The following is a 22,582-nucleotide window of genomic DNA, read 5'->3' on the forward strand; positions in this document are numbered from 1 at the left end:
CGCGTTCCCCGCCCCGCGCGGGGCGGAGCTTGCGGGGCCGCCCGAGATCGCGCAGAGCGGAGCCGCCTCCCCGAGAGCAGCCGGACACGAGGCCGCAGGTCGGGGAGCGGGAACGGGGGGCACAGAGTGGCGGGGAGAGCCGGGGGAGCATCCCCGGGCAGGGGCACGGCAGCCGGGGCGGGCTCGGCTCATAGCGCCGCCTCCCCGGTCCTCCGGCTGCCCGCGGGGGGCGATGTTCCCTCCGGGATGGGGGTGGCCATGGCCCCTCCTGTGGGTGGCGGAGGGCAATGTGCCCTCTGGGATTGGGGAAACGAGAGGTGATGTCCCCCCGGGGATGGTGGGGGAGGAAGGGGGCGATATCCCCTCCGGGATAGAATTATGGAATCATAGAATAGTTTGGGTTCGAAGGGACCTTAACGATCATCCAGTTCCAACCCCCCTGCCATGGGCAGGGACACCTCCCACCAGACCAGGCTGCCCCATCCAACCCGCCCCAGAACACCTCCAGGGGTGGGGCAGCCACAGCTTCCCTGGGCAACCTGTGCGAGTGCTTCATAGTGAAGAAATTCTTCCTTATGTCTAGCCTAAATCTAGACATATGGATGGGGGTGGCAGGGGGCCGTATCCCCTCCGGGCTGGGGGGAGCAGGGGGCGCGGGTGTTGGGTTATCGTGGCCCCCGAAAGGGTCAAGACAGCTGACTTGAGGCTGGGGTTGTGGAGAAGCTGCCCAAACAAAAGAAAACGCAGGAAGTGCTTTAATTGGAAACTGCTTCCCGGCGTCCCTCCGTCAGACGGGTAGGAGCTGGACAAGTGGCGTTTGTCAGTCTGTTCCCCGCTAGGTTGAAGGGTGGTGCTGGTAATCGAGTCTTTTGCCCTCCAGCTGGTAGTTCTCCTCTTTAATTATCTGCTTCTCATCGTTGGTAGGTGTTAAAATAACACACCGTGGACTTATTGACCTTGCCAGGCTCCATAATGTTTGTTGCAGTGGTGATGTGGTTAATGGGTGCAGGTGAAGGGTCCCATCGGCGCTCCTTGCTGATTTTGCAGATTAATGCTAAGTAACTAAAAGTCTGTTTTGCTTTTGGAAGATCAGAGCGCTGCCCAGTGTCAGTGCTTTCCAACAACCCCATCCAGACCAGAAGTAATCTGAAGGGCTGTCATGGTATTGGCATGCTCCCATAAACCTTAGAAACATTAAGTAGGGGGATAATGAGAGAATCATAGAATAGTTTGGGTTGGAAGGGACCTTCAAGATCGTCCCATTCTAACCCCCCTGCCATGGGCAGGCACATCCCACCAGACCAGGCTGCCCAGGGCCTCATCCAACCTGGCCTTGAACACCCCCAGGGATGGGGCAGCCACAGCTTCTCTGGGCAGCCTGTGCCAGTGCCTCACCTCTCTCATCATGAAGAAATTCTTCCTTATGTCTAGTCTAAATCTGCCCCTCTCCAATTTAAAGCCATTGCCCCTCGTCCTATCACTCACTACAAGCCTGTGTAAACAGTCCCTCCCCAACTTTCCTGTAGCCCCTTCAGGTACTGGAAGGTCTCTGTAAGATCTCCTCAGAGCCTTCTCCAGGCTGAACAACCCCAACTCTCTCAGCCTGTCCTTGTATGGGAGGTGCTCCAGCCCTCTGATGGCCTTTGTAGCCCTCCTCTGGACCCATTCCAACAGCTCCATATCCTTCTTGTGTTGAAGAGTCCAGAACTGGGCACAATACTCCAGATGAGGTCTCAATAATGCCACGCAGAAAGCATGGTGGTATATTTCAAATGGTTTTATTTTTTTCATACAGTCAGCTTCTATATTTTTCTTCTGTTATTAATTAATTAGATAATTATTTGTTGTCGTTATACAATGTAGAATGGAGATTTGTTTATTTGCATGTCTGCATTAGTATTGTAGTGTGCTATGTCTATATTTTTATGTACATACAATACGTTGTTTGAATGCTTGACGTTTTGCAGTCATGTGAGGTGGAAAACTGCCCTTATCTTTTAAGGGCATGTTTTACAACACTGGTTTCTGGTTTGGATGTGTATTTTAATACTGCTATAGTCATTGCTTTGTAGCAACTGACATATACTGAACATGTGTTGTCTTGTCTCCTATGGTTTGCATATTTCAAGATACAGTTGGCAGCTAGAGGCAGTTCAGTTAGATGTTTGTTTCCTTCCCTGTCTGAGAAGCTTTGCTATTTTGTAGTCGCTATATCATTGATTTGTCTTATTAGTTTGAAATTCAAATAAATATTGCTTTAAAAATAAACCTGGTGGTTCTTATGGCTATGGGTGATAAATGATGATATGGGTTTATTTTCATTAGGTCCAGGCAAAGTAAGTAAATCCAGGCTGGAATGGAGCAAAAATGTTCTTTTGTTTTTCATTTTTCCTATGAAAAGAAAAGCATTGGAAGAACTTGTATAAGGCAAAAAATATTTTTGCTTTTATTGCTGTACAGAGGTATTTTGGTCATTTTTGTAGCTTGCTGAGCATATGTTTGGACCTATTATGAACCACTATATTTTTTACTACTTATTACTTATAAAGATCATTGTAGAATTGTCTTTATGACCTCTATCACTGTCTCACAGGGTTTTTACCCCCCTTTTTTTTTTTCCAATAAAATATTGTAAAATAAGCTTCCTAAACCTGATAGAATATATTCTGCTAGATTAGAAAAGTGCTGTGGCTCATTTCAGCTGCTTGTGTTTTTTATGTTTTCCTACAGTTGAAAGCTCTTCCTACCTAAGCTTTCTGAGGAAAAAAATATCAGGCAGCAAAATAACATTTTTTAATTGAATTCTTAATGCACTCTCCTTCCCTAAAAGTATGAGATCATCTCTACGGGGAAATGTGCTTGACAGAATATGACATCGTTGCATTACCTAAACCAAGATGAGGCAATTCTTAGTGGTCTGCTAGAATCAGCATTGTTCCCCAGAGGGCGTTGCTCTTAAATCTGACTGGTGCTTTTAGAGCAGAAAACATTGGAGCACCTAGCAACAGAGACGATATCACTTTGTGGATGTCTGTTGTTCTTTAGAGGTGACTTGGTGCGTTGAGGTGCTCGGAAATTGATGGATACTAAAGGTGAGTTGCAGATTCTACTCTGAAGATAAAGCATGCATGTTTTAAATACCTAATGTAGTATCCTTAGCTTTTCCTCACTATCTAGCTGCTGTAAAGACTGTCGGCCAAGCTCCTCTCATGATGCCATAGAATGCAGTAAGCTCTAACACTTCGTTAAACGATTGAAACTGTAGGCTGTGAGCTAGGCTTACAAAGGCTTTAGGAATAAATATTTTTATGATATGGTATTATGAAATGTGGTTTACATTTTTCAGAAACAAACTAGTCAAGTTCATTGTAATTGTAGGTTTTGCTAGCCACTTCAGATTAGTATTGGCTCATATGATCGGCAGGAGGTGACCACAGTTCATGTGAGCGCATCTGTATGAGTTTACACTAGCTGGTTCATGTACTTGCAGCACTGGTGCTGCAGATCTTCATGGTGCCAGGCAGCTGGGATGAACACCTGGGCTTTTAGCAGAAGTTGAATTCCACTCTGATGTGGCTGTGCTGCTCTCAGTACACCTGCTGGCTAATTTGGATAATAGAGCTGAATGTACTTTTCTTAGATGGTGTTCAGCACTGTTGGCAGACAAACAAGGAAATAAGTTAACCCTTTCCCCATCTCTCCTATTAACCCCAGCCACAATGAGGGGTTTGTGTCATGCTTCTGCACATACTGCTTTTCCAGAAGAAAGAATTGCATCAGAATTGTGGATCAGTCTGGTTATGTTTTCCTACAAAATAAAGTTTTGTTCAGAAGTGTCAGGCTCAGAGCTCAGGAAAGCTGGGAACCAACGCCAAGGGTGATTGTGGTAGGGACAATTTTGAAAGAGGCAAAGAAACGCTTGGAAACTGCGCTCTGCTGGAGCAGGGGAGCCTCTAGCATGCTTGTCAATGTTCTTTCAGCTTCCTAGGGATCAGAATCTCCGCTTTTCACTTACAGCTGGGTGGACACATCAGTTGTCACTCTAGGTTAGGCTTTGTTGTCAATGCTAACGCTCCCTGCCCAGTGATAAGGAATAGGGTTGGATCACTGTCCTGCCACAGATCTTAGGTACTTGAATTACCCTTTGGAAGTCCTTGTCTTTTTTCACATGAGGACCTTCTAAGGAATTGGATTTTGGAGTTAAGATGAATGAATCCAGGTCACCATGCTAGGCTGGCAAGTTCAGCATTGTAGATGTAGTTCCTGCCCTGCAATGCTGTTTTTAAATAAATTTCTAAAATATGAGGCAATAATGAATTTTAGAAATTGTATTTCTAAAATATCAAGCTTATTGGACACTTCTGTAATTTAGTTTCCAGGAAACTTCCTGTGTACTCCTAATTTACATGTTACAGTTCTGAAGTCTGGAGTAATTTTGTGAGCAAGAAGATTTCTTGATTACATCAGTTGTTCAAGATACAAAGAAATTGTATTCAGAGCAACCTTGAAGATCTTTTGAAGCAACTAAAAGGGTAAGTAAATGTCTTTTAAGAAACGAGGGAAGAAAGAGGGTTATCCATACCCAGATTAGTGCTTCTGATGCATCAGTAATTGTTGCCACAGAAAATGTATATTCATAATGTACCAGCTAGAGTATAGCTATGAAGCTGAGAGACTTTATTTGCCACTTTATATCATCATATAATTTAGTTTGCCACCAAGGAACCTAAGGCTTAAATAAGAATCTTTATCATGCCTGAGCAGCATATCTTTCTGCTTGGTCTGGTTATTTATACATCCCTGTTTACCATAAATACACCCACTAAGCAATTTTAAAATTCTTGCTTTGTAGTGCCTTGTTTGTTTCTTGGGTCTAAGCTTTTATTTCACTTCTAAGCATTTATTATTTTGTCCTATCTGGCGATTTAATTTTATAATGCTTAATCCTGTTCTGAATCCTAAGTTAAAGGTAACTTGTGGCAATGTATCCCCTGAGTATACACAGAGTAATTGGGAAGGAAATTTATTGCTTTTAAATTGGTTTCTGGCTTATCATTCATAATTTATTGTCCTGTGGTCTGAGCAAAAGTAAATAGCAGCCTACAGCACAGAGTTCACTTCATCAACTATTTAAACAACTATTTTTGTCTTCTTATGTTATCTATATTGCAATTGCCTTCTCATACACTGACCAGGATTGGATGCAGTGATGTTTCATTTGAAACGGAATGCAGACAAGTTATTTCTTTCTTGAAATACTATGACCCAAAGTCTAATCTTTTGTTAGTCTTTGCACGCATCTAGTAACTTGTGTTCCTTGATTTTCGATCTCAATTTCTGTCTTACTGAGATAGAAGGATCCATGTATGACACAATGTGTGTAATACTAATGCATGTAAGGACCTTACAGTATTTTAAAGATTGTTTTTAATTTGTTTGTCTCTTATCCTCCTTTTTGTGGGCATTTTCAATTATTTGATCAAAGGGGTCTGCAGCCTGTTTTTCCCAGAGTACACAATAGTTTAGAAAAATATTTCATGTTATTCTTCCAAATGTCAGATATGTAGAGATTACTAAGAAATGCTGGTTTTGTTTACCAATGCTAATACTCCTAGGCCAAAGTTATTCTCTGTGAATACTTTTAACATTTCTGTTTTCTCTACAATTCTAAAAGAATTGCCTTCTGATTGTGTAAGGCTTAAGGAAACCTAACAAGAATTAACCAATCTGAATTTATTATTTCATGTGAAAATTAACTGTCAACTCTTTCTATTTTCTTATGTTTTCAAGCTGATAATTGAGAGCCATAATGGCAGACAGAGGAGATGGACCGCATTTGGGGGATGATCTGACAGATGCAAAATCTGTTCCTGGTTCCAAAGGGTAAGTGAAATACTTTTGGTTTAAGACCAGAATTCAGGTCTTGAGGAATCTGGTGCTGTAACAGAAGGTGAGAACCATAGAAGAAATAATGCTAAAAGGAAAGTCATCAATTATGGTAAATTTTAATAATCATAAGCAATTACTAGAATTGTTGTACTGACTATGAAAATATAGGGTCTCTGACAAAACAAGCCATATGTATGTTCAGGGAATTAAAAAGCAATACACTTGCAGTGCAGTTGGATTTGGCTTAACAGTTTCAGCAAGTGGTCAGTTGTTCTTGAAAAGAGAGTTCTCTGGCTCACGCTAGGGCAAATGTTCACACCTTTCCTTGAACTGCTTCTAGAGCTGACCCTGTGGCAGCTAGTTTAGCTGCTTGAGCTGACCTGCTGTAAAGGTATATATGCAGAAGGACAAAACTGAGGGGAATTTACAGGTGTGGAAGAGAGGAAATGCAGGCCTGTTCTTCCTGGTGACGCCTATTTGTTATGCTGGTAGCACTGTCAGCAGAGTACACTCCCTCTGGGAAATGATTTTGGCTTTGAAGTTGTTCTTTTTTAGTATTTCAGTGAACGTTAGTTCCAAGAGCATTACAAACTTTTCATTTGGAGAAAAAGCGGACCCCAATCTTATAGCCATTTACCCATGTGCTTCAATGAGAAAATCCATACTGACTTCAGCATAGATGGACTGAGTAAAATTGACAGCAGTTTCAGAGTCATGAGTGGTGGTGTAGTTGCTGTGCGCATTAAGGCAGAAGTACAGCTACATATAGTAGCTGTACATATAGTCATTTTCTAGGTTTGAATGTTTCCTTGTGAAAGTTCAGCGTTAGTATGGCTTTTGGTTACAGTTCAGAATAGATTTGCAATCGCAGAGCTGATCTGGTCTCCATGTACACAGCTTTCAAAAGATGATAGTGTAAAAAAACCCAACTTATTTCTGGTTGATAGAATCATTGGTTTCCTGAAACTATTTTTTATATCCTCTTGTGCGGAGACATTAATATTTTAGTCACAGTTCTTCCTTCATTCTTTAAATTTTAAGCTTGTTACAAGTTGCACAGAAGATTACTACAAAAGACTCTACAGTTGTTTGTATTATTGTTTGTGTATGTGCACATTTTACCAAACATGAAAGAAAAGTTTTATTTGGGAGCGTAACTATAGAAAGCAGTTTTATTTATTTTAACCTTTGGGCAAGTACAGTCTTCACTAGCCTTAAATGAGATTAACTGATTTCAGAGACATAACTTAGAACCATAGAATGGTTTGGGTTGGAAGGGACCTCAAAGATCATCCAGTTCCAACCCCTCTGCCATGGACAGGACGCCTTCCATTAGACCGCGTTACTCAAAGTCTCATCCAGCCTGGCCTTGAACACCTCTAGGGAGGGGGCATCTACAGCTTCTCTGGGCAACCTGTTCCAGTGCCTCACCACCCTCACAGTAAAAAATTTCTTCATAATATCTCATCTAAATCTAGACTGAGATTTCAGCTTAAAACCATTCCTCCTCATTCTGTCTCTGCACTCCCTAATAAAAAGGCCCTTCCCAGCATTCCTTTAGGTCCCCTTTAAGTACTGGAAGGCTGCTATAAGGTCTACCCAGAGCCTTCTCCAGGCTGAACAATCCCAACTCTCTCAACCTGTTCTCATATGGGAGGTGGCTCAGCCCTGTGATCATCTTTGTGGCTTCCTCTGGGCCTCCTCAAGCAGGCCCATGTCTGTCCTGTGCTGGGAGCCCCAGAACTGAATGCAGTGCTCCAGATAGGGACTTGTCAGAGGGGAGCTGAGGGGCAGAGTCACCTGCCTCGACTTGCTGGTCACACTTCTTTTGATGCAGTCCAGCATAAAGTTTGCTTTCTGGACTGTGAGCGCACGTTGCCAGCTCATATTCAGTTTTATATCCACCCATAACCCCAAATCCTTCTCTGCAGGGCTGCTCTCAATCCACTTGTCGCCCATCCTGTATTTGTGCTTGAGATCGCCCTGACTCAGGTGCAGGAACTTGCACTTCGCTTTGTTGAAGTTCATGAGGTTCATACAGGCCCACCTCTCAAGCCTGTCCAGGTTCCTCTGCATGACATCCCTTCCATCCAGTGTGTCAACCGCATCACTCGGCTTGGTGTCATTGGCAAATTTGCTAAAGGAACTTCTAGGGAATAAGTAGCAAACGTTACCAGTTTCATTGGTTTTGCTAAGATAATCGTATATTATTATTATTTTGAAACTAGAGAAGAGAGATCAGAAATTAACACTTCCTTTTTCTCTGATTTCTCTACAGAAAGAACCTACCTGCTAGCAAGTCTATGGACTCTGGAATTCTGCCAGAGTACAGTTACAGAATGGATTATCCAGAGATGGGGGAATGCGTAATAATAAACAATAAGAATTTCCACAGACACACCGGTACCACTTCCAAATTTTTAAGTTTCTCCTTTAATTCAGATAAATTTGTGGCATGTATTATTCTTCAAAATTAAATACGCAGACTGATTTTGACTGCAATCAGAAATTAAGTGGTTTGAATGGGTTTGATTCATTTCAATGTGTTCTTATAAATATGCATAGAGGGAACACGTTAGGGTACAGCAGTAATTGGGAGAAAAAATTATTGGCAGTACAAGTCTGTCTTTTAGTCATGATTTCTGTTTTGTAAATTAAATCCTTTTCTGTATCTTTACAGAGATAGAAATAAAAATACGAAACAGATAGATCACAGCATGGGTACAGAGAGAGGGGCATGTTGTGTGTGTATAACAGTGCAATGCTTTTTCTGTTGGAGTGGATTTGGAATACTGGAATAATATACCAGACTTATATGGGTATAAGTAACGAAAGAGTTTGGCTCAATCAGACTATGCCATCTGTGTCATATGAAAAATAATACATTTCTCTTACATATAGGGATGTTACCCCGTTCCGGTACAGATGCAGATGCTGCAAGTGTCAGGGAAGTTTTTATGAAGTTGGGATATAAAATAAAGATCAACAATGATCTTTCATGCGCAGACATTTTTAAAGTATTGAGAAAGGGTAAGTAACATGTTCAATGTGTGTATTAAATCAACCACTGTTTCCAAATGTATCTTTAGCCCTCAGATCTCTTCTTCCATGGTTCTTTTAGATGATATTTCACACCTACCTGTGATTTATTGCTAAGGATGACATGTACATCATAGTTTCTATGTTTATTCATCTTAGCTGTCTCTCCATCTTTTGTGCCATGACCGTTGTCTCCGTGTCCTTTCTCATCTTCTAAAGAAGGCTGGAAAAAAGGCTGAAACGTAAATGCAGACTGATTTATATTCTGACCCTGGGATCACTGAAGCTCTGTGAGTTGGAAAGAAACCTACACAACTAGGTTCTGTGCTATATGATTAGTGGTGTGGCCCAAGAGGTCTTCTGATCCAGGGAGGATTCTGATTGAGGGACCAAAACTGCAAGCGTGTGGATTGAATTACTCTTCTAGAGAAAGAACTCATGTTTTGTTTGACTTGTGAAATTAAATGCCCTTTTGTCAAGTGAGAGCTTTATGCTGCTGGTTTTGTTAGTCCTGCTTTGTTTGGACTTGGCTACATCTAGGTCAGTAAATTAAATGGTGCCTAGAGGTATCTGTAGACCTGGAACACAGTCTATTCTAGTTAACTGTTAGAAAGTTTTCTGGCATGATTGTGGCCCCTGTCTATCAGCGCTCTCCCAGACTGTTCTAGATCACAGGTCAACAATAAAGTTGTTCCAGGGATTATTCCCAACATTCAGATAGCCTGCAGCAACTGCGTTTGGTTTTTTTTTCTTTCAAAAGTTAAACGTCTTCTAACGTAAATAATAGGTTCTTTAGTGCCAGTTAATGTTTATGCCAGAGAGTGCTCCCAGGCGTGTTTAATTTGTTAGTGTAATTGCAGCCCATCTGTTGACAGTAGTTGAACGTGGAAAGTCAGATTCTATGACTCAAGGCCTTTCTTTCACCTGTGATATAAGCCCTCCAAATAGACAATGTAAACTACAGGCTGCAGCCTAACTAGAGAGTCCCAAAACCCCAGCCTTTCCTGACTCTTCTAGGTATGGTGCTTGTCCGTAGATTATAGAAAAACCTGAGTGTGCGTCATTTAAGGAAAATATAAGTAGTTCAGTTTTTCCAGAATAGACATTCAGTGTTTTGGCAAGCTCTAAACAGATTTCAGCTTTTAGGACTGCTACACTTTCTATCTACAAACTCTTCTATCTTGATTTTTTTTCCACTCAGAATGCCTTTTGGATCCTTTCTTTTAAACTGTTTTTGTATCTTATCTTAAAAAGAATCATCTTGGTCCTCAAGTACAATCCCCACAATACTGGACAACAAAGGACATCAGAGAATATCTGTTCTATGCTGTTTGCATACCACAAGATGGGAAAAAAGTATAATTCTACAAACTCTTTGTATCAGACTTAACTATCTTTAAGTACAGAATTCAAAGACTTGAAGAGTCTTGCTAGACCTTGCTACAGGGCAAGAGTCAGAGAGACTCTTGCCCTGTAGACAGACAGAGGGGGGTAATACTAGTGATTAAGTTCCTGCAGCAGCAACTTTAATGCTAAATCAGTTCCCATGTAATCCAAGTAGTTGAAGTATCTCTGAAAAGAGAGGTAAGGCTTCCCTGTCCTTTCCCAAAATCAGAACTTCCTGTCAGTCTGATCCCAGATCATGAGACTGTTGACCATTACTGTGAGGCAGATATACCAGTCAGGCTTTGAGACGCTGTGGGAACAACCACTTTGTCTCCTCATGGTGTTACTGGCGTAGTTCTGTGGCCTTAGAATGGGTAAGGTTGGCCTTTAATTTGGGATTTTCTGTGTCCAGCCTTCTGAAATAAAGTAGGCTGAGTCCTTTTGTTCTGAAGTAAAAATTAGTTGGAGGTTTGTAAACACGAGTAATTTTTTTTAAAGACTTCTTTCACACAGGAAGCTTTTAGGGAATGCAAGAAGGTAAGATAATTCTCTTCTTTTTTTTCAAGTTTCTGAAGAAGATCACAGCAAGCGAAGCAGTTTTGTTTGTGTGTTACTAAGCCATGGTGATGAAGGATTCATCTATGGTACTGATGGCCCTCTTGAACTGAAAGCACTAACAAGCCTTTTCAGAGGTGACAGGTGCAGAAGTTTAGCAGGAAAACCCAAGCTCTTTTTCATTCAGGTGATGTATGGCTGAACAATGATCATTAAATCACTTGAAAACAATTCTTCCCCATTAATTATTAATGCAAAAAACTGAATTACTTCTAAAATTTATTTAGATGGAATGACTTTGAAAATAAGATTCTCTTCAGGTCTAAAAGTGGCACAGCCTCCCCTATTAGGTAGGCAATATTTGTAACAGTTGAGATTGCATTACCTTAATTCTATGGATTAAGTAAAGTCTTTCTGAACACTAGCAGATGTTCTAGTGACTTTCTGAATCCACTTTTGAGTGAATCTTTGTCTTAACCAAGCTATGTAGTTAATTTAAATAAATGCTAGTTACTTTTCTTCTGTGTCTGTCTAATGGAAATGTGACATATACATTCTTGTTATTTCTGTAGTTTTTTAATTGGGGTGGTTTTGTCTTTAAAATGGAAAAAAAAAAAAAAAGCTCAATATTCTGGTCATGATCACTGTCTTTATTTATAGTTTATTTTTTATTTTATATTCCATTCTTCTTTCAACCAAATAGGCTTGTAGAGGGACAGAATTAGATTCCGGTATTGAGGCAGACAGTGGATCAGAAGAAACAATGTGTCAAAAAATACCTGTAGAAGCAGATTTCCTGTATGCCTATTCTACAGCTCCAGGTGAGAGCCTTGCAAAGAAATTATTGGTCCTGTATTTATATGTATGTATCAGCTTCTGTTGATACCCTAAATGACAGTTCGCAGTTGGATCCAGTCAGTGGGTAACTGCTTCATTTGTTCTCTTTCATGGGAATACGAATGTCCTTCCCTCAATCTTATTTTCTCCCCTGATTTGATTTCCTTTTGAGCTAGTTGCTTCTCTCAGTTCTCACAAAATCCACCCTGAATATACATTGTTCTCACTGGCAAACCCTCAAATGTTCATCTGCTATAAATTCAGATAGTCTGAGTTGTGCAAATAATTTACAGCAGGAAATAAACGATATTAATTCTAAGAGAACAAATCAATCTGTTATCTGCAGGTGCATATACAGAAGTGGAATAAGCCCCACTGTATCTGTCAAGTCTATTTTCATTGCATCCTTAAGCAAAATGAGCAGTGGTAGAGCCCACAGTATGCCCTGTATGTTATCAGTTAGCAGAAATAGGCTCTAGTGCACGTACTTCTGAGGATAGCAACGCTGAAATCTGCTTTGCATCTTGGTTCCATCTATACTGTTACCTCTTCTTTGTCTAGGTGTACTCTACTAAGAAGTTGTAAGTGATTAATGGCTAAGAGTTTTGCAGCAGAAGATAGCTTTCCTGCCTTATAATTTTCCACTTAATTTCTAATCTAGGAAAAAATTAAGGGGATTATAAAATCTAAGCTTTGTTGGTTAGAGGTTTTATTTTAAAACACCAATTGCTATTGGAAACAATGCATTGTTCCTTTAATTGCTATCCTGTCCTGTATCAGAGACTGCTACATAATGCGACATCTCTCTTTTCCGCAGGATATTACTCCTGGAGGAATTCAGCTGAAGGCTCCTGGTTTATTCAGTCACTGTGCAAAATGCTGAAGGAGCATGCAACGAAACTTGAACTCATGCAGATTTTGACTCGTGTAAATCGCAGAGTGGCAGAGTATGAGTCCTGCTCGACTCGGCAGGATTTTAATGCAAAGAAGCAGATCCCATGCATTGTCTCTATGCTCACCAAAGAATTTTACTTCCCTTCCTAAACAAATTTCACCTTATGATTTTTCAGTTCATGTTTTATCTGTAATTTATATACAATGTTGGTATGGAATACCACTTCTAAATCTGAATTACTGTTGACTGCTGTGTGTGGCATGATGAACTGTCTCAAAATTAGGTATGTCCTTTGTTAGAAGTGAAACATAGTATGGCGATGTTAGAAATGCAAACTTGAGTAGCAGAAGCACAGGCAAATTTGAAAATAATGCTCTAAGTAGCTTGAAAAATTAGGAAGAAGAGACTGAAGAAAGGCCAAATTACTTGTTAGATCTATTTGGTGCTACATTTCACTTTGAAAGGGCAGAGAAAAGAAACAGGTCTTGTAAATAGTTTGGTTTCATATCTTTGCCAATAGGAAGGAGATTCAGAATATGTTTACTAATGATGGTAATACGATAGTAGTGTTGTCACACATTTCTTCTTAACTAGAGTTCTTGAAGTTTAGGTTATAAACAAGCCTAAACGTGTTTTATAACTTAAGACATAAACTGTGGAAAACAGCCGTTTCATTTTTTTTACATACAATTAGGAAGCATGTTTAGAATACAGTCAATTTTTTTTCTGATAATTTTATAACTTTTTTTATTATATCAGCACGGTAGCTGTTTCAAAATAAATTTTGTATTACTGACCTTGAAGCTGAGTGACCCAGAGTCCAAAATTTCTTTCTCTGCAGCTCCCTACGTGGGAGCTGTTGGGGCATGTTTGGGGCTGTAAGAATTGGTGCAAAAAGAAGTCTACATTCTGAATAGTATGCTTTCCTCTTTCTGGCCATAAATTGGAGTGAGTTTGTGTTGTGCAATGTGCATACCACATTTTGTCTGTGTGGAAACCTAGATTTATGGTACTGGAGAAATTTCACTACTTAGATCTAATATCAAGTTAATGACAAGACTTTAGCTAAAATATGTTAACATAGTAAATTTATATCACTTTGCTGAATTTTGTGGAATAGGCTTTTACCAAATTGTAAAACATTTTTGTATACCTTTCAGCTTGAGGAACTCTTTTTAAAAGATGAGAGAAAGACAGCATAGTAAAGGGCTATTATGGTGCCTGCAAAACAAGACTTAAAACTCTTTGAATTGTATAGCATAAACAGTGTTAGCCAATTGATGTTCATTTCCAGAGGCATTTGTGTTTTTTTTACCTTTAAATTAAATACTTTTACTTAAATTGTATTGTGCTTTTCTATGTGTATCATTTGTTTAGGATCTGATAGCTTTTGCAAAGTAACTTTTAAGTTCAGTTACATCCCTTTTTCTCAAAACACTACTTTCCCTTTTCTTTCCCATCTGCCTTACCACCTAAATCTGAAAAGAAGCTGCTTTAAAGCACTCTACAGCCGGGTAATAAGAGTAGCAATTGAGACATGGGAGATGCAGGTTCAAGAGTCATACTGAGGAGGGGATTTTAACCATTGCAGATGAGTTCTGTGGTGGATGCCTGCTGAGTAGGAGGAACCTTGCCTCTCTCTTGTAGAAATGTCTCGTGAGAGAGGTTTAGTCTATCTGAACTGATTGAAACTTGCGCTCCAGGCAGATTTATTAATTACCCACTCTTCTGTTGAATGACTAAGTAGGGTTCTGTTAAACATACCTAAAAGTAACATTTACAGAAACCTTTGTGTAGGCTTCCGCATGTAGCTTGTGAATTATAACAACACAGTTATATGTTGTAAGTGCGTGGTGGGACTTCTGTTAATTTACTTCAGAGTAAGCGGCAATAGGAATGTTCCTTAAATTCTTAATTATTTTGCTGTGAAAAAGTCCTGTCATGGAGTTTGCTTTTCCCTTAGATTGAATACGTCCTGGTCTTGATGCCTCTTGGTCTTTTTAAGGAAAAATGATTCTACAACTTTTCCAATAGTCACTAAAATAGAGCGAACCAAAGCTAAGCTAGAGCGAGGAACTGGTCTTCATTTAGGAAGATGCAGAGGTAGGGCTTAGGGAAAGGGGTAATACTCCTGTCAGTCTTTTCAGGACAAGAGCTGCGTTTTACTCCAAGTCAGGAAATTCCTCCACAGTGCCAGGAGGCTTCTGGTTATTTCTTGACAAGGGCTGGTGTTCCAGTCCATGGGACTTGTGGGCAGAGACACAGCCTGTTGGAGAAGGAAGAGAGGAGGAGAGAGGAAGGTCCTCGAACACGGCTCCATTTGCAAGGTCTGAATAGGACTGGATAGCCAAGTGATTCAGAAAATGTGATCTAGTCAAAAGCTTCAAACTGGGGAAGCAGGAGGAGAAGCAGTGAGATGGATGCTTGTAATAGGGGAAGTGTTTAGGACAGATGTAAAGGAAATAGGAGAAGTGAACGGTTGTCTGTAGGGTGATGCTCAGTGTGTGAGGACCACACAAAATGGAAGAAAGCTGTAGTAGAGAGGCACAATTGCCAGTTAATCAGCACTGTAAGTTTTGGTGGGATAAATCACAGAAAATTGGAAGACTGAGGTAGAGGAGTGGAAGTGAAAGGAGAGACTGCATAATGTGATGAGAAGGAGCTGCCTTACACAGTGTGAGTAAAGCTAAGGGAGAAAGGAACAAGTGATTCATGCTAAAAACTTGGTCAAAAGCACATGCTTGGCAGTCAGTATTACAACAGGCTCTTCCGATAATGGGGTGGTTAAACTGTCTTTTTATTGTTGTGCTGTGTGATCAAAGCCCTTCTGAACACAAGTAAAAGCAGCAGAGAAAGACAAGGGCAGGAGAGGAAGCCCAAATAATACTTCGCCCTTGCAGGGCTACTCCCAAGCCCATCGCAGGGGACCTATTAATAACGCATCTCCACAAGCCCAGAGGCAGAGAGAACAAAGACAGGCAGGAACCCAAATTAAGCACTTGGAGCCAGGGACACCCTGCGTAGGGCTCTTCCCAGGGCTGTCCCAGAAGAGCCCAGGATCCAGGATGGTGTGAAACCCATCAAGGTGAGTCGATGCAGGAGCACCTGCCATGTGATTGTGGGACACATCAATGGGATGCAAAGGAAAAGCATTTTGGGATTGCATGAGATTTGTTATGGGATGCTTAGGGCAGGAACCAGGCAGGGGAAGGGATGGGTTTAGGCAATTTGAGAAGGAACAGCTGTAGGGAAAATAGAGGTATAAGGGGACAAAAAGCACTGGTCACATGAGTAGTTTGTTGATCGTTACAATCATCTGGCCATGCCCTGAGCCTGACCAGCGCAGTCTGTCCTGACTTCTTACTAAATTCTGATTTAACTATTCCTGGGGGGCTCTGTTCTGCATGTGTGCGTGGAGGTCCAAGTACCACCATCTGGTATCAGGCTGCAGGTCAGAATACTCGTGTGTCTGTGGTGCAGTGACTGGAGTGACTTGACTCACATGCCAGCAATTGGGGTAGCACCTTGGGTCACAGCAGACCCCTTGCCCACAGTGCCAGGACCTGGAGTAAGTGCAGGTCTGGGTGCTACCAGCTGGTCTGGGACCATGGACTGTAGCGCCTGTGTGCTGGTGACCAGGGAGAGCCAACTGAGTGACACCAGGTCCCAGTTTCAGAGATGGAACTGGGGACCAGGGTCCTGTGTCCAGGAGCAGGTGTGGGTGTGCAAGTGAGTGTGTGAGCACCAGCAAGGACCACAGTGGGAAAGGAGCTGAAGTGATCTTGGTGTTAGCGGTGGTGCCATGTCTACATGCAAGGCTATGGGAGGAGCTGGCTGTTGAGGGGACCAGGAGAGGCATAGCCAGCTCCCTGTGTGAGTGCATCCAAATGAGTGAGAGTTTGCACCAGCAGCTGGAGTGGGGCTGTGGCCTCGAGGGCCTGTAAGTCCGGATGCCAGCAAATGAGGAGTCTGGGATCCAGATCAGCTTCAGGGAAGGCTGTCTACATTCATATATGTTCCCACCAGTGGAGCTCCAACTTGCTCAGCCAGAGAGAGGCGCAGAGTGAGGCTGTTGGTGCTGTCTGCTCATGAGAGTGCTCTTGGAGTGTCTGTATCTGGTAGCAGCACGTGTGATTGCACACACAGCCACGTGCATGTGTACGTAAGTGATATATGCATGTGGTCTCTGTGTGTGTGTGTCTACTGGGAACACGTCAGCTTCCATACAGGTTAGACCTCAGGACATGGAGATGCAGCAACCTTACCTGTCTTGGGCTGCCAGATACGGCCTAATATGTTTTTTTCCTAACATATATCTTTTGAAAAAACAATATGAGACAACATGCTGTCCAACAAACTTTGGAAATGTGAAGGAGAACTGGCTTTTTTTCCAGAAAAGGGAGGAAATAAGTATGCTAAATATGAGTACCTTCACAGAGACTAATGGTGAAAGGCTAGGTAATGAAGGAAGGAATAAATCATTGTGTTAAGGGATTGAATCAGCTTAAGCAATAATAAGAATAAGAATCAGATCTTGGCCAATTGCAGTTAGAAAGAATGTGTTTGTAACAGGAGCTTAGCTTGCTTACTAGTTGGAAGAAGGAACAAGAAAGGACAGTCCTGCAGCAGGAACGAAGGACAGACCTGAGCTCACCTAGAGGACACAATGAGGAAGGAGATAATTTAAGATAAAGACCACAAAGAAACTGTGATGTGCATACAAGAGTGAGTGATAAACTGTGATAATAAGTTTCAGGAAAGCAATGGACATGTAACATGTTTCCAGGAATCTTTATGGATATGTATGTTTAACTAGTACCTTCCGGAATCTATACGAATATGTCTGTTTAGCTGGTAAAAAAGTCCTGTAACCAGCTTCAATAATTGGACACATTAGGTGGATTGTCCCATGAGTACTCCGGCGCCATTTACTAAAGGAATGCCTGCTTAATAATTGAATTGGCATTGATTATTTTTTGGCTTTTCACGGCATCAGTAAAAATGCTTGCATGGAGGCGTTACACAGTTCTGAGCATACTGATCATCATGAGGGAGCTGGCCTTTTCTCTCAAGTGACAGGGAACAGGACAAGGGGGAATGGCCTTAAGCTCCACCAGGGGAGTGTTCGGAATGGTTGGACTCGATGACCCAGTGGGTCCCTTCCAACCTAGTGATTCTATGATTCCCTGGGGTAAGGCCTTCGCAGTTTCCAAACTGAGCTGAAAAACACGCTTGCGTTTTCACCTAAGATACATATATTTGCACAGCTAACTGGATCATTAATTAAATCATGTCCCGAAAACTCTTAAAAAGCCTGAACTTAGTCTTCTCTGTTTTAAAAAGACACCAGAACCACAAAACTTTCATAAAACAATGATAAAATTAGCAAAGGTGGCATATGATACACCTAATTATTTTTAATAATGTTTGCTTTTCTAGCAAAACCAAAAAAAATCTGTGTGTTGGGTTTTTTTTTTAAAGCATTTGATATCAAGCAATAGAAGTATGAAGAGAATAAAGACCCAGGCTGAGACTGGGGAGGGAATTAATGCTGTCTGGTTTATACCACAGTCAAGTGCTCCTTTTTGGCTATACAAATCACTTTGAATGCAGTCAGTCTGCGCTCTCCCCACAACAACCTCTGAGAGTGCAGATTTAAAATCTCCTTTTGTTAGAAGGAAAAAAGGCAAGTCAAACGCTGATGCCAGTAAGTCTTGTCCTTGAGTACAGCATCCACACTACAGTACTCTACTCATAACGTAAGAAAACCCATTCAACTTACTCAAAATTTACAGTCATTAATAAGTTACTAGGTAATTTTATATACATAATGCATTCTTCTCATAAGTCTATTTGGTTTCTCCTAAATTTTTAAACTAAATTACTATGCATGCACATGCAATTTATATTTTTAACTGTAATCTCACATTTATTTATTTTCTGCTGAGGCCCGGCAGCATGCATATGAGATCATTTTAGATATATGGATAGTAATGGCTAAATTATAACAGCAATGGGAAAACTCTTATATCCTCATATTCTATAAGGAATACTACTCATTACGAGGTAGAACTACCTTTCAGCTGCATATTTTCTCCTGCTAGTGACTGCAGGCGGCAGGACAGTCCCAACAGACCTCTGGGGTCAGAGACAAAGTACTGCATCATCACCACAGGGTGTCACTGCAGATAGGACAATAATCTCCAAATTAATTAATTAATGCGGAATTTAAAACCAAAACCAAAAGCCTTGGGAGTGAGGCAACCCTTTCACACCTCTCGGTGGTTGGTTGTTGTCTGTCAGCTCGACTGTTTATGACATCCTGGGACTGGCATCTCGAAGTACATGAGAACGTTGCATTGCCTCTCCCCCTGCCTTCCTCCTTGCTTATGCAAGTAAACCAGAATCATCTCTTTCGCAGACAAAAAGGGCTGTCTCTGCTGTCATAGACCCTTTCAACTACGGAGCATCTTCCCCTGCAGATCTCTGCCATACCAATGACATTCCTGTAATGTTTAATTAAAAAAAAACAACCAACACCCCCCTAAAAAAAACTCTTCTGGCATTCCCATGATGATGGTGTTTAAGCAGAAGGATCGTAAAATATCTTCCTTTGAGTGCATTGTGAAAAGCAGTTCCTGGAAACAGAGAGAAGAACTTGCCTTGTAAGCCCTTAAATTTTAATTTTATGTCTTCAAAAATCACATTCTGAAGTTGGGATTTGCCTGGATAATCACAAAATCACAAAATCAAGCCCTGACTTTTCCAACCAAATGCAACATAATGTTTTTTTTCTTGCTAGGGACCAAGATGTTCTGTCATGACAACAGCTGCATAATTAAAGCACCTCAAAATAAAACAAAGTACACAACAGTCTTTTTCCAAAAGTGTTTTTGTTTGGTATTTGTAGGCAAGATTCGGCACCAGATTCAGTAGCTCACCCCTGCTGCTCCAGTGTCAGAGGACCAGCAATGGAGCTCTGCCTCTGCCTGCTGCACACAGGACCTAAAAGTTTCTGCCTAGCTGAATATAGTGAGCTTCATAGGGACCTACTTAGTGAAGTTCAGTAGCATGGGGTTTGTAGAAGACCAGCCTAGATGATCCTATAAGTCCTCCTGGGTTCAAATTATATACAGAAAGGGGTGATGCAAAGCCACCTCACTACTTCTAAATTAGGAGGAACAGATAATAGGTTTTCCTGCAGATGCATAAAGCTACAGTAGTATTATCTGAGTGCTTTGAGAGTATCATCTGATGCAAAGATGTACCTATGGATGAAGAGTATTATCACAGTGCTCCACAGCCATTAAGAAAATATTAGTTCTATTTATTTATCCACAAGACCTTTAAAGAGAGCAGTGGAAAACACTAGCCCCATGGAATTTACACTCTTCTGTACAAAAACATGATTAGTACTAAACACTAACTTACAGGGGGATTTAAGTTTATAGGACCTTTCTTAACAGACACAAGCATTTCCTCTTTCTCTTCCTGTCTACTTCTGGTACTAAAACCAGAACATTTTGGGTTCCCTTTTATCCCATTCAGCTAAAATCAGCTTCCTCAAAAGCACAGCCCGCACCTCTCCTGTATGATGCAATGCAAAAAGGCTGCTTAAAGGCAGATAAAACCTTCTCTGGATAAAGCCGTTCTCCTGCAGAGCCACTTTGCTTCTTCGTCCTCGACTGGTTCCCTGTGTTCAGCTCTCCCACCTTGATTCCTCACCTGACTGGGTTCTCCTGGTCCCATCGGTCAGACTGATGATGAGACTGGTGACCCCACATGTGTGGTCCACTCCATTCAGCCTGCCTGTTGTTAATATTAAGTCCACAGGAAGGCAATAAATAACCTCAAGTGAACTGTGGTACTTCAGGCCTGACATTTAGAGCAGCATAAGGTTCACCCAAGAGTCCATAACTCTTCATTAACGTTTTCTATACAAGATTACGTGACACTGTTATGATCAAAATGTCTCCTGGGAAGTATGGAAGACGGGAGAAGCAGATTTACTGGGTCTCCAGCAGAACACTGGGAGCCAGTATCACTTCTGAAATGCTACCAAGTGAAAGCATCTAGGGGTGAAACGAAAAGCAGACTCTTTCCTCCCTTTCACTGCTTCCCATATTTTATGCCCACAACCCTCCCAGGGGCTGTATGTGATGTATAAAGCCCCCCTTGCTGTAGTGGGGCTTCCTGGTGCCGTTGTAGAGCAGCTCTAAAGGGCCAGCGCTGCACATAGCTCAGCAGACCACAAGACTCTTGGTTTCTGTAGGGTGGTGTTATCTTACTTTTGTAAGTCAGTCATGGAAAAAGAGTGGTGTATTGGGTTGTGATGACAGTGTTTAAAAAATGACACATGGCTTAGCTGCACAAAGTGAGTGCAGGCTTGACTTGTGAAGTGAATTGGTGATTTGTAAGTCGTGAGATGGAATGCCCAACAGCAATAGGTTAAAACAAGATTAACAACTATGATAACGAAAACGACCCTTACCTTCTTGTTGCCCAGAGTCGTTAAGACTAATTGCCCAGGTATGGCCAAGCTTTAACATCTCTGAATGGGATTAATTTTAGCCTCCTGGGTATGTGGTGAGGTTCCAGGAATAAGGTGTTTTTGTCATTTCATGGAAAATTATGAAAACACCTCTGTATATATAAAGTTCTCTAAAATCACTGTTGGGTAGAGATAGTCTGAGGACAAATTCCAGCGCTCCTTCAGTGCTGTATAAAAAGAATACCTACTTAACAACCACACAGGTTATTGAGTGTAAATTTCTTTGTTTCAGGGGTCATGTCAATGTAAGCACTATTTGATGAGCTTTCCCCAAAGAGACCTCTGCGGGAGGTGGCAGGGGGTGCTGGGGAAGCCAGAGGGGTATTGGTGAGGGGCGAGACTTGAGAAGCAGGTGGCATCTCTGACTACAGCAATTAAATACTGCCCAGCAGCACTGGAAACCTCTGGGAGAGGGAGGCTTTGCAGCAGAGTGTGAGCTACTTCGAGTCTTTTAAGTTGGACATTGACCTTAGGAATGTAATCAGAGCTGATTATAAATAGTTGGTGCAGTTGTTTGTGAGATTAAAATGTGCTGTGGCAGGCAATTGGAAGTGGAGGGTTACTCCAGTGTGTGCCCGAGATGTTGTACCCTGTGTCATCTACAGCTGCACAGCAAGCGAGAAAAAGAGAAGTGGCTAAAAAAAAAGCTCAGAAAATGGTCCTGGGGAGGCGGGGAGGAGGAAGCAGCCTGGCTTACAAAACTGGGGGTGAAGGACTAGAGGGAACAGGCCAGGAAACAGAGAAAAATAGGGAGGAGGAAGGACAGTTGCTGCAAGTGTTCAGGAAGGAGATCATGGTGTAGGCATGGGGTGGACTTAGCTCCAAGGTAAAACACAAAAGCGTCCTGCAAGGAAAAAGATTAAACCAGCAAAAAACTAAAACCAGGCAAATGTCCTAAGTAGCAGAAATAAAAACCTCCAGGTAAATCATCAGTGTTAATTTGCATTCAAATAGCAGCAGTGCTGGAGCCTGGGAGAAAGGGCAAAGGAGATGGGGAGGAGAAGTGCAAGAGGCGAGTGACCCAGCAGGTGGGGGGTATGTGGGATGGGCACAAAAGTGAACAGCCAACTGTATCAGCCTTGAGTTCAGGCAGGGGTTGCTACCAGACCTGTGCTGCCATGGCAAGGGGGACAAAGGTCCTGCTTCCTAGACTCCAAACTTTACAACCTCAAAGACTTCACAAATGAAGTACAGGGAAGGACTTAATAGCAGACAGGTGCAGTGGGGCAGCAAAAAGAGACGAGGAGATGGTGCTGGGCAGTGTAAAAGGCAGCAGTATCAACCTACTGTGAAGTTTTCTGCAGTTACTATGAAGAGTTTCAAGAAGAAATTGGAGACATGACAGGATCTGTGCAGGACCCTGCTCTAAAGCATTACCTAAAGGTGGTGGTAGCTGGGAAGGAAGTTGAGGAGCACTTGTTGGGTAGTGG

General features: G+C 41.8%; 1 protein-coding gene across 4 annotated transcripts; it reads left to right on the plus strand.

The window, feature by feature from the left end:
- On the plus strand, nt 1-13,918 carry CASP3 (caspase 3). 4 transcript variants are annotated; one of them, XM_054065904.1, is made up of 9 exons: nt 1-98; nt 3,046-3,092; nt 4,373-4,532; nt 5,791-5,883; nt 8,168-8,292; nt 8,791-8,919; nt 10,881-11,056; nt 11,573-11,690; nt 12,524-13,918. In XM_054065904.1, the coding sequence occupies exons 4-9, from the start codon at nt 5,810-5,812 to the stop codon at nt 12,748-12,750; spliced, it is 849 nt and encodes a 282-aa protein (XP_053921879.1). In that variant the 5' UTR covers nt 1-98; nt 3,046-3,092; nt 4,373-4,532; nt 5,791-5,809; the 3' UTR covers nt 12,751-13,918. The 4 variants fall into 4 exon arrangements, with proteins under 4 accessions (XP_053921879.1, XP_053921880.1, XP_053921881.1 ...); XM_054065905.1 differs by having other exon boundaries at nt 67-98; nt 2,831-3,092; XM_054065906.1 differs by having other exon boundaries at nt 82-98; nt 2,979-3,092.
- Nucleotides 13,919-22,582: the final 8,664 nt, after the last annotated feature.

Source organism: Cuculus canorus, chromosome 4, assembly GCF_017976375.1.
Source record: "Cuculus canorus isolate bCucCan1 chromosome 4, bCucCan1.pri, whole genome shotgun sequence".
Lineage (NCBI taxonomy): Eukaryota > Metazoa > Chordata > Aves > Cuculiformes > Cuculidae > Cuculus > Cuculus canorus.

Bases quoted from the DNA above. Each gene is read 5' to 3' on its own strand.
- CASP3 (XM_054065904.1), top strand. From the start codon at position 5,810: ATGGCAGACAGAGGAGATGGACCGCATTTGGGGGATGATCTGACAGAT. The intron at 8,920-10,880 runs GTAAGTAACATG...TTTTTTTTCAAG, and splicing joins TTTTAAAGTATTGAGAAAGG to TTTCTGAAGAAGATCACAGC. The intron at 11,057-11,572 runs GTGATGTATGGC...TCAACCAAATAG, and splicing joins CCAAGCTCTTTTTCATTCAG to GCTTGTAGAGGGACAGAATT.